General features: G+C 38.0%; 1 protein-coding gene across 1 annotated transcript in view; it reads left to right on the top strand.

Annotated features, from left to right (window-relative positions):
• The window catches only part of LOC126298826 (spermatogenesis-defective protein 39 homolog), a 100,998-nt gene extending 92,284 nt beyond the window's left edge, over positions 1-8,714 (top strand). The window contains exons 12-13 of the mRNA XM_049990304.1: positions 3,082-3,186; positions 8,182-8,714. Coding sequence (XP_049846261.1) covers positions 3,082-3,186; positions 8,182-8,202 — 126 coding nt within the window. The 3' untranslated portion in view covers positions 8,203-8,714. The remainder of the gene's footprint in view (positions 1-3,081; positions 3,187-8,181) is intronic.
• Positions 8,715-12,395: the final 3,681 nt, after the last annotated feature.

Raw genomic sequence — 12,395 nt, 5'->3', positions numbered from 1 at the left:
CAACATGAAAAACATAAAGACACAGTACCTAAAATGCATGTGATTACTGATGCCCAAAAATATTTATCTTCCTAACTCTTACTAAACTTCCAACTAAGCCAAAAGTTTCATGCAGAAGAAACTCATTTAATGAAGCTGAGATACTCTTCCTCCCCTCCTACCCCCCCCCCTTACCCCTCTCCCCCCCCCCCCCCCCCTCCCCAGATAAACAAGATAATGTGTCATTCTATGATATCTGTCTGCATCAAAAGGTGACAGTGGCAATGTCTGCTACTTTGAGGTTCCATAGTGGACTTACTGTGGCATACTATACTTAAGACAATAATTGTAAATTCTGAGTCTTAAATGTAGAATATAGATTCCAAAAATAAATATTTTTTTCTTGAGATATACTTTCCCAGTCCATCCAGTTGTGTACTATTTAAACTCATTAGTAAGCTATTTTAAATCAACTTTTTGATCCTCTCGAATGATGGGGATGAAACTAACACTCATCATCAGCCACCCTGAAATGACTGTTGTATTAGACAGGAGTAATAGCTTCAATGTGTATAATTATAATTCTAATCCTTATCAGCACCAACATTGAGTGGCCCAGGTGAGGAGAAATTAATGCTAATTTAATCAGTTGCCCTCCCAATTGCTTATCTAGTCTATTATCCCTATTTCATGTTGCTAACTATTGAACATTGCCCAAGTCATGTGCACCTACAGGATGGAAAGATATGTGATCAGAGGCTAGATATGAAAAAGAACACTTTTAAGACACTACATCACTCCACAAAGGTGTTTGGCAATGGAAAATAGAAGTTTCATATTGTCCAGATATGGTACCATGTGACTTCCTGGTGTCAGTTCCACCAAGAGTGCACCTTGCTGACAGATCATTTAACACCGCAGGTTATTGGAGACATAGCTGGGGAGCACAGTCGATGAAAAGTATCTTTCAGGTTTGTGTTTATTAAGTTCTCACACCAGAATAATGAAAGATATGAGTTTAGAAGATTTTGTGAAAGTACTAGGAATCTTGGTATAATTATAATTTCCCATCACAGTGTTTTCCAAAACTTGATTACATCTTTAAACCTTTAGTTCAGTGTAGATTCTGCCTCACTAAAGAAAATGTGCAAAAGTATAATTAATTCTAGATGTATTTTTATGTTTGTCTTATATTTAATGTTAGATTTCATTTACAGTTTTTATTATTGCCTACAGCATCATTTCTTTGTGATATGTTATCAGAATAAATGTGTCAAATAGAACAAATTTTGGGTTTTTGTTGTAACTTGCACATTAAAGGATATGTTACTTGTTACTTCATTACTAGTTGTCAAGTAGTACGCATTTATTTTTGTAAATTTCCTTATTGCAGCCTTGAATGAGTTAATGATTTGAATTTAAGTAGCCATATAGTGTACAGGGACTGTGGCACCCCAAAACCTTCCCCCTTTTTTCTCCAATTGTACTACTAATGTCTATTCCATGGAGACATTCAAACAATGTTGGGGTGATGTGTGTTGGCAAGAAGATAGTAAGCCATGTTTTCTTGTACCAGCAACCTGGTTTTGGTACATTGCAGTCATGCCATAAAAGACATTTGAATCAACTGAATCTATCATGCAAGTTACAATTGTCTTCTCTCTTTTCCCTTCCATTGATGTTTCATCATTGTGTAGTTTATAGAATATAACTTCCATTCTACATTTTATAATTGATGTATTAACTTCCATTCTACATTTTATAATTGATGTATTCCATTATGGTGAACCTTCTGACATGGCACAGTGGTGGAACACTGTAGTCACATTTGGAATGATTACAGTTCGACACCCTTTCTAGCCATCCAGATTTAAGTTTTTCATGATTTCCCTATATCTCTTCAGATGAATCCTGGCATATTACCTTTGGAAAGGCATGGCTAGTTTCGATTCACATCCTCCCCCAATCTGAGTTTCTGTGCTGTCCCTACTGACATCATCAACAGGATGTTAAACACTAATCTTCTTTCCCTCATTGTGAAAAGAGGGCAGCACTTGAGTTATTTTCAGGCTTGATCTTTTTTAGTGCTTACCACCACTGTTGAAACTTGTTGGTATCAAATCTCCCATTATGTTGGAGAGTTATTCTTCTGTTTGATCATTATACTTTCTTTTAGTTTTTGGGAAGATACCACACATTTGCGAATTACTTGTGTATAACAGTAGATACTGAAAAAGTTACCTTACAGTTCAGTGCCTCTATAGATTATGGATGACTTGAAGTGTTAAAAGTAGTTGACCCATTTGACAGCTACATAATGACCTGGCATCCTCATTCATAAAAAATGTATAGCACAGAAACTGCAGTGATCCCCCATGATATTTGTACCATTTGAGGCTGCATCGTTGTCCTTTCAGCACACCCTCAAGACATCCATGCAGGGACAGATTTAGTGAGTAAGGAAGCTATGATACCAAGTGAAAAAACGCTGTCCTTGATAGAAGATGCTATCTGTGCTAATATGTATGCACGGTAATAGATGTTGCTCAATGGTATATTGTATCATATTGTTCATTCACCATTTAACATTTACGCACACAGGGACAGGTCATATAGTCAACACAGTCTTGCAATCTGTCTGCAATAATCATCCGAGGATGTAGGCATATTGGGGCATACTATTTTATTTTTATGTCTTCATTCTGTGTGAAATATCCATGATTACTCAAACTCCACACAATAAAAATCTCCTGTATTTTACTTGCACTTAAGTCTATACCATTTAATGTGATTTTACTCTATTTAAGAAGCTAATGGTTCTAGTGCCAATATAGTGTAGTATGGAAGATATATTAGTAGGCAAGTTGTTTTGTGTGCAAATAAATCCAAGCATCCACAGTAAAGTGAGAAATTAGAATTTCACAATTGATCAACTGTTACTATGTCAGAGTTCAGAGTAACATAAGTAGACCAGTTGATATTTTTTAGTTATACACTTAAAAATAAAGCAGTTGCTTAACACAGTTTTGTTGTAATGCATTTCAAAGCAAAGCAGTTGTGTAACATACAGTAAACTGTGTATTTTTTTTGTTCTTTTTCCAGATCTTTACTGAACAACGAGACAGGCAATCACTAATTAGTTACAAAGCCATATTAGATCCTCAGTCAGATGACTACTCTTACGCTGAGGGTGCCCTTCAGTCTTCAGTAAGTAGCCATCGTGGTGTATTGTTTCTGTTTCAAAATATGAGCCTTAGCTAATTTATTTCAGTTAGTAACATGCTCCATGTGTCCTCCATAAATAATAATATAGAATAGCATATCAACAAAAGTAATCAACTTTAGAAAATGTAATGTAATTGCATAGATAAAAAATCTACTCACCAAGCAGTGGCAGGAGAACACACATGTAAATGTACCGGTATAGAAATCTGCAAGCTTTCGGAGGCAGTGTCTCCTTCATCTGACATAAGGTTTGAAGGACAAGGAAGATGGCGAAGAAAATGACTGGTGAGGTTTAAGAAATGGAGAGAGTTTGAGAGTCACCCAGGGGAGACTTACCAGACAGGATGAGAAGGAAATACTTGATAGTTGGGGACTGCATGGGATGAGAGTTGAAAACTTGAGAGCTTAAAGGTGGAAGCTAGAACAATATGCAATACAGAGATTACTGACAAAATGTTGTGAATAACTTAATAAGAGTGGGGATTCAGAGAAAATATATATCTGAGAAAATAAGAGATATAGAAATCTAAAAGGGAGTGAAGAAAGAAATACAGGTACCGAATAAATTAATGTAAATTAAGACCAGGTAGGTGGCAAGAATCAAGGACCTGTTGTAATGCCAGTACTCACGTGCTGTGTTCTGACAAACTGGTGTCTGGATGAAGGATCCAGGGAAACAGACACCAAGGTCATGACCGCCATGTTGCAGAGCATGCTCTGCAGTAGGATATTGTGTGTTGCCAGTATACACTCTCTCCCTATGGCCATTCTTCCTATCTAATGACTTGGTGGTAGTCATGACAATGCAAAAAGACAAAAAGTGTTTACATAACAGCTCGTACATGACATGTCATTTCACTCCCTTTGGTCGTATATGTTTTGCCACTTACAGGACCGGTATAGGTGGTGGTAGGAGGTACATCAGACAAATCTTATAGTGAGGATGATTACAGGGGTAGGAATGATAGGTTAGGGAAATGAGTGTGGAAGGAGTGTAGGGTCTGAAAATGATATTATAGAGATTGGGAGGGCGACAAGAAGCTATTCTTCGTGTGGTGGGCAAAATGTCAGACACAGTGGATCTCATTTCAGGGCATAGCCTCATCAAAATAGTTGATTAACACATTCAAGACAAGGATAATACTGAGTGACGAGAGGTGTACTTGTAAGCTATTTTTTTGGAGGGATTGGCAGTACCAGGATTTGATGTGATGGCTCGGGAAATCTGCTTTTGAACTAGGCTGGTGGGGTAGTTACATCTAATGAAATCAGAGAAGGGAATGGTGGTGTATTACCATAAAGAGTCTCCTGAGTCTGTAAAGAATAGCTGACCCTCAGTGAGAATGAGGTCAACATCAAGGAAAGTGGCATAGGATTTGGAATAAGACCATGTGAAATTGAACTGGGAGAATGTATTTAAAGATTGCAAGAATTTTAACAGTTCAGCCTCACCTTGACTCCACATGGTAAAGATGTCATCAGTGTATCACCAAACTGTGGGCTGAAGGCTTCGGATCGCAGGAAAGCTACCTCCAAGCAACTCTTGAAAAGGCTGGCATAGGGGGGAACCACCTTGGTTCCCAGGACTGTGTCTCTGATTTGTTTGCAGGTCTTCAAAGTTAAAGTAGTTGGTTGGTTAGTATAATGTTGATTAAGATGAGCAGGAAGGGCATCATAGGTTTGGAATAAGGTGGGTGCTAATTGAGGAAATGTTCAGCAGCAAACAGACCATGTATGTGGACAACAGTTCAATCCCACATCTGGCCATTGTGATTTAGGTTGTCCGTGATTTCCCTAAATTACTTCAGGCAAATGCTGGAATGGTTCCTTAGAAAGGGCACAGCCGCATTCCTTTCCCATCCTTCCCTAATCTGACGAGACCAATGACCTCGGCGTTCAGTCCCTTCCACCAAGTCAACTCAACTCAATCATGTATGTAGGGGATGTTAGTATAGACAGAGGTTACATCAATGGTGACAAGCAAGATGTGTGGTGGGAGTGGGATGGTTATAGATGTCAAATGATCAAGGAAATGGTTGGTGCCTTTAATATAGCAAGGAAGTCTCTGTGCTATAGGTTGCAGGTGTTGTCCAACTAAGGCAGATATATGTTCAGTGGGTGTTTTGAAGCCAGCAACTATGGGACGGTCAGAGTTATTGGGTTTCTGAGAAAAAGGTAAAAGGTGGTGGAGTATGGTTTGGATGGGGTGAGAAGTGATATAGATCTGTCACTTGACTGGGAGTATGTAAGCAAGGCTTAATGCCAGCTGTCTGACACCTCCACGTACAGCATTTGCAATCAAGATTCCATTCTTGTGATGCAAATTGATATCCTGTTCCCCTGTCCCCCCTTAAAACATCAGGCCCCTCACCAGGACTAACGTCTCGTTCTATGTTGTTTAAACTGAATACACTGTCCAGTCACATTAATGTGACCACATGTGAAAAGCCTTTACAACCACCTTTTGCAGTGTGGACTTCTGCAAGATGTGCAAGAAGGGAGTCAGTAAGGTTCTGGAAGGTACAGACAGGGATGTGGACCGATGACGACTCTAGTGCTGTGGCCAGATGCACTACGTTTCTCGGTTGAAGGTCCATGGCGTGAACGGTCTGATCAAGTTGATCCCCAGATTCTTGATTCCTTTTAAATCTAGGCAGTTTGATGGTGAGGGGAGTATGGTAAACTCATCCTGGTGCTCTTCAAACCATGTATGTACACTGCAATCTACATGACTTGTTGCATTGTCCTGCTGGCAAATGCTATCATCACAGGGGAAACAAATTGCATGTGTGGGTAGACATTGTCCCCAAGGATAGATACATACTTTTGTTGATCCACTGTGCCTTCCAGAATGAAAAGATCACATTCACGCCGTACGCATCAATGGCCATCTGTCCGATGGAGCATAAAATGTGATTAATCTGAAGAGGCCACTTGTCCACACCCAGTGGACATCCAATTGCAGCAGTGGTGTACTAATTCTAGCCTTTGTTGCCACTGAACAGCAGTCAGCATGGGTGTATGAACCAGGCTCACACAACATTTGCTGAACGGGCATTGAGGAGACACTGTTGGTAGCACCTTGCTTCATCTGGGTGGTCAGTTGCTTAACAGTTGCATGTCTATTCACCTGTAAACATCTCCAAAACCACTGTTTACTCCTGTCATGTATGGCCCATGGTGCCCCACAATCGTCTTAACATGGGTTTTGGGTAGCACTATTTTGTCATGCACAGTTTGCTTACAAAGCAGTTTCATAATTGCTTCCACCCTTTGCCTGAAAGCCAATGAGCATGCCCTTTTGCACATCAGATAAATCACTCCATTTCCACACTCTACAACAACTGCACTGTCTTCCGCATACACATCCCCACACTTTATATACTCTCCATTGCTAGTGCAGCCACTTGCCGTATGAGAGTGGTTATTGCACATTGATTTTGAATGTAGGTAGTGGTCACATAATGTGTCTGGACCATGTAGTTTATATTTAAATTTATTCCTACAAGCTGACTATATATGGATGTGTGCATATAGGACTAATAATATTTAGTTTAATGATAGAGATAAGTCTGCAGTTCTTTGCTACTACTTAAATTTGAGGTTTCTAAATAAATATTTTCCTTTTGCTTAAAGGATATTTACCTATTTGAGTTTCCTTTTATTTATTTCTCAAGCATTTTGTATTATTAGGTACCTGATAAAAGGTTTCAGTATCAACATTACTCGCCCTTTTCATGTTATGATATTGAGTGAGGTGGCATAGCAGCCATATATCGAGAGAATGTGGTTCAAATTTCCATCCAGCAATCCAAATTTAGGTTTTCTGTGGCTTCGCCAAATCATTAAGATGAGTGCCACGATGCTCCCTTTGAAAATTACACGGCCAGTCTCATTCAGATTCTTGCCCAGTCTGAACTTGTGCCCCAACTCCAACATGTTAAACCCTAGTCTTTCTTCATTCCATGTGCTGAATTCTGTGAAATCTACTTGTTTCATTTTTTGTAGTCTTTTGACCAACACTTCATTTTTGTGGCAAATTAGCCTCCCTAATGACTTATACTTTAGTTATATAGACTGATATTCATCACATTGCATGCTTGAGATTGTGGCTAACTTTCTCTTTTATTAAGAAAACCAAGTTTCACAAATGAGTCTTGCATTGCATGCATCCTCTTTGTTTCACTTTGACAGGAAGTAAGAAACTGGATGAACTGAGCTGAAACTCCACAATGTGTCTGTTCCAGGTATTTCATCTGTTTTAGTGTGTCCACTATGAATTGAACCATTGGTTAACTACACCATTAATATCCCACTTTGCCGTAGAAAATGTGATTTACGCAGGGAAACAACAAATAGATAACAAAACATTGCGTAGTAACTGTTTCCTTAATGATCTTGGAACCCTCCCGTATCTCTCCATCTGTCTTATTGTTTCTTATAATGAACATAAAACCGCTATATTAATCACATTTTTCAATATACTTAAATATAACTATAAATGGTAAAATTATTTTATTGATTCCTCGTGGTTGATTATTTGTATTGAACCCAGATTTGAATCAGGTGTTATAAACAGATCTCTTCATTATGTCTGATATGCTGGATAACTAGTTTAAATTTGCATTAAAAGGTCCTCAAGATTTGGTGTACCTGTATATTAGTTCAATATTTTGCTATAACCTGTTACAAAATTTGATAAAACCTTTGTTATAATGTCAAAAGAATTGATCCATCAGCAAATATGTAGTTTCTTATTGGAAATTACCCTTGCTTACAACTGTGAAACACAAATCAACAGCAAATTTTTTGTTGCAAAAATTTAAACTCCTCTTAATATAGCATATGTTACGGTTGTGCGAGCAAGCAAGCGCGCGCATGTGTGTGTGTGTGTGTGTGTGTGTGTGTGTGTGTGTGTGTGTGATTTAAGTCCTGTTAACTGCCATTATTTTACAATGTCAGTCTCTTATTTTTCAGACTATAAAATGGAAAAACTGAAGGAATGATGAAAATTATTCCTTTGACAATTTTGTGCAGTATGTTCACCAGCTGGTTGAGAGTAAGAAGCACATTACTCACTTCTAATTAGGGCCCACTCATCATCTGCCTGGTGATTTGTGTACTGAATCGACGTCCCATACAACTCTGCTGTGGAATGACGTCCACCACCTCATCTCCTAGCTGCTGACATGCAGAGCTGACTACCCGTGTATGGTGCAGTTAACAGATCCTTTGTGCAAGGCATGCATAGTTGTATACTTTCTGCAGATCAGGATCAGGTAGTTGTGTCCATATTACACTGCTTGATAACTGGCTCCTAGCTTGCCTCAGTGTCAGTATATTCCTTAGGCCATAGCTGGGCAGTCACTCCAAATGCATCCAGGGTTGAATCACATTACAATAGCTGTATTCATAAATCTTTGTTCTGTAAATTAATAATTTCATTCAGTTACTAGCCATGTAAGTAATCAATTTATTTTATGATGAAAATGAGTTGAAAGTAATTTTTTGTGGTGGGTTGCAAATCTTAAATTGTTGGATTATCAAACAACATATTTTGTATCTAATGCTTCTAAGCTGCCAGCTACAAAATTATACAGAAGACCTGAAATAAAAATTGAAGAGATACTAGACACTGATGAAGTAACATGCAAAAGAGTCAAAATACTGAGAGAAATAATTCAGGCATTAAGGAAGAGGGATTAAAATATACTTGGACAGTGTTTATGATTCTATAGAAACTGTTAAACATGTCATATGATACGACTGTAAAAAAATCTAATGTTATACAGAGACAGGCAAGGAAACTAAATTCTGAAAACTTTAATTCTCTTTTACTTAAGTAGTGGTTAATAACATTACAACCAAAGCAGTTAATGCAACAGTACAGAATGTATAAAAGCAGTTTATGGTGCACAACTTGGAAACTAGTCACTCTCTCTCTCGCTCTCTCTCTCTCTCTCTCTCTCTCTCTCTCTCTCTCTCTCTCTCTCTCTCTCACACACACACACACACACACACACACACACACACACACACACACACATATATGTCTGAATGCCAGGAACTTGCCTAGAACAAGCCTGATAATTATTGAGAGCTGAGTGTTGTTTGGCATTATCAATCATTGTTAAATACATATTTTTGGAATACAGTCAGAGTAAGGACTTTGTTATTTATATGTTATTTTTTGTACTGTTATGCACAGCATATGTGTGTGAAGAAATATTTGTATTCCTATTACATACTGAATCTCATAATGTTCCACCAGAATAGATATTGAAACATTTTTAAAAGTTTTATGTTATTTTTTTATAAATCATTACAAGTGGTGCAATTCATGTGTTATAAGTAACTTTCACATTAAAGTTTTTCGGAAAGAAACTCATGGTAATCAATTATTCTTTGTGTGTGTCGTGTGTATGTGTGTGTGTATGGGGGGAGGGGGGGGGGGGTGATTTGGGGGGGTGGGGGAGTTGCATGTACATCCTAGACACATCTGTCCACAGGAAACAGAATATTTGTCATAATGAAAACATGTTTGGGGGAAATTGAAGTATTAAAGAACTTAACTAATGTGGTTGACACACTGAGAGTGTATAGATCATATAATAAAATTAAAGTTCGATTACAAAAAAGACATAAAATGCACAGAGCACTAATCATCTAAATCCTATGATAATAAAAACTGAGCACACAATAACACAGGATTGAAAATACACCTCTGCATCAGGTAACAGCTGAAATATATCAATTAGAATGCCAGTACTTCGAGGGCCACCAAACAGAGCGAACTTAGAAGCCAGGATTTAAAATTTTTGAGGCCCATTATAAAGAAAATTCACACACATCTCTAAATGTATAAAATTACATTAAAATAATCACAAAAACAACCACAATAGAAATCTGTTAATGCTAAATGAAAAATAGCACCTGCAGAAGGAAATGGTTGCAAACAATGATGACAAACAATAGTGGTAAACAGTTTTTCAATTTGCTAAACAGAATTTTATCACATGTACAGAGCTTGTCCGATTTCATATTCTCGGTATAAAAATGCACCTTACGTTGGATACCACATTATATGAGAATACAGTGCTAAGCTTTTGTGATAGAAGAACAGAAAGTTTTGCAGTTGTGTAAATGTAGCCATTTGTAAAAAAATTGATAGTGTCGGTAAAATTATCATGTACATTAACTAGCAAGATGTTGCTGGATGCAACTGTCGCAGATTAGCAGAGAAGCACTAACATCGTTCTCTAGCAGATCACATACCTGCAGGTCTCCTGTCCCAATCCTCAGACTTTGTTTCTTACAGTAGATGTTCCATCGTCAAGTAAGCAACTGATTTACAAAAGCGGCAGTAGGGAAGCTACAGACAATGAAAATTTGGATAATCTGGTGAAACAAGCATTCAAAAATGAATACATAAATGAGAGGTAGTCCTGCCACAAGTTTCCACAAATTATCACTTACAGAATGTAACTTTCACGTGAGCAATAGACTTGCTGTAGAACAGGTTGAAAGCATACAAGTTCACACAACAAAACTGCCTTCAGAATAAAGACCAGTCCCCAGAAATCAAATAACCGCTATCACTAAAACAGAAGAAACTAACTATGGGTCATGCTTACAAAAACAGCAACAGCTTACCCCGTTGCATGTTGATCTACGGCGCCAGTATCTTGTGGTGCAGACATAGTGGTAGTACAATTGCAGTTGTAATTGCAATGTGCTTAGTAACTCTAAACACATGAATGGTTTGCAGATGACTAACCTAGGCTGTTCCAAAGGTAATAGGAAATGGTGGTAACTGCTGTACATTGAAACTCTCAATGTTGGCACCTTAAGAAACACAAAAAGGCATGAAAACTTCCTTGTAGCCGACATAACAGGGGAAGAGATTGAACCATTACTGCTGTCCTGACCACCTGGAGTGTCCAAGTTCCGGGCCTTAAGTTGGGTGATCTGAACTGGCGAAAATTCTCAGAAAGCAAAAAAAACTGTGTGTGCTGCCACTATTGCATGGCTTCAATGACAGTTCAAAATAACAGCCAGAAAACCAAGCTAGATTTCACTATCTTGGATGTTTCCTGAATTAATTAAATGAGGAAAGTTAAATTCGTCCTGCCCCTCCAACTGATAGTCCTCAATGTTGACAATACCTTGATAGTGTCTGTGAACTTGGGAAAATTAATTCAGTAGCATCAATTCAGTAATTAAGTTTGATTAATTGTTAATTAACTGATTGACTGGGTTGTGCTACATATCACTTACTCAGAGTTTTATTTATAGTTTTTATCCGTGATAAGAATTAAAGGATTAATTTTATTACTCTCTCTTCCTTTTATCTTGGAACTCTTCCATTTGGTCTGTATTTGCATAGAACAACAACAATATCAGAAATTGAGTCTGCCTTGATGCAAAACACCTTGTTATTCATCTATTTCTTTATTCTTCTAAAATAATTTCGGCAACAAATATCACCATCATCAGTGAGTTTTTTATGGTTATACTATTACATTTTTACTATTTGTTTTTTGAAATATAGTTTTCTATGGATACTTTCATACTACCTTATTTATTGAATGTTACAGCATGTTTTTGAGAAAATTGTCGCAGTTTGTGACATATTTTCTGTGCATTTTTTTCTGTTGCTGTTTTTACTCAGCGAACATCATGTCATGTGCAATTGTATGAGCAGCTGTTAGTAAACTAAATACTAAAAGGTGATCTTCATGTGTCAGCTGACAACAGTGGCTCTCTTTGTGAAAGCTATAGATCTAGTGTAACTTGGTCATACTGACCCAGAAGCCATTCCTACTGGCGCAACTGCAGGTGCTGACCAAAGTGTGCCTATCCCCTTGGAGGTTAACAAAGGGGCGGCAACTGAGCCTCATCCTTGTGACAGTCTGCCATTCTCTGTGATGTGCACACTCAGAGCAGCTAATTGTAATGTTTCCCTCTTCTGCACTTCATGAGCCAACAACTGTCCTGTGCTAGACCAGTAATTTGCTGGAAAGGCACCGCACTGACAACCTTATCAGCTCTTTCAGGTTCTAATATTAAATCAGATTCCACATATCGTGCATATTGCATCATTTGTGTGGTTTACTTGGTGGTCGCCATGCCTTGTAGTTCTTCTCAGGTTGGGCCGTTCGCCTTGGTTGCGTCACTCATTCATTTTGCAT

The sequence above is a fragment of the Schistocerca gregaria genome, chromosome X, assembly GCF_023897955.1.
Source record: "Schistocerca gregaria isolate iqSchGreg1 chromosome X, iqSchGreg1.2, whole genome shotgun sequence".
NCBI lineage: Eukaryota > Metazoa > Arthropoda > Insecta > Orthoptera > Acrididae > Schistocerca > Schistocerca gregaria.
This window is presented reverse-complemented; position numbering and strand designations above follow the sequence as displayed.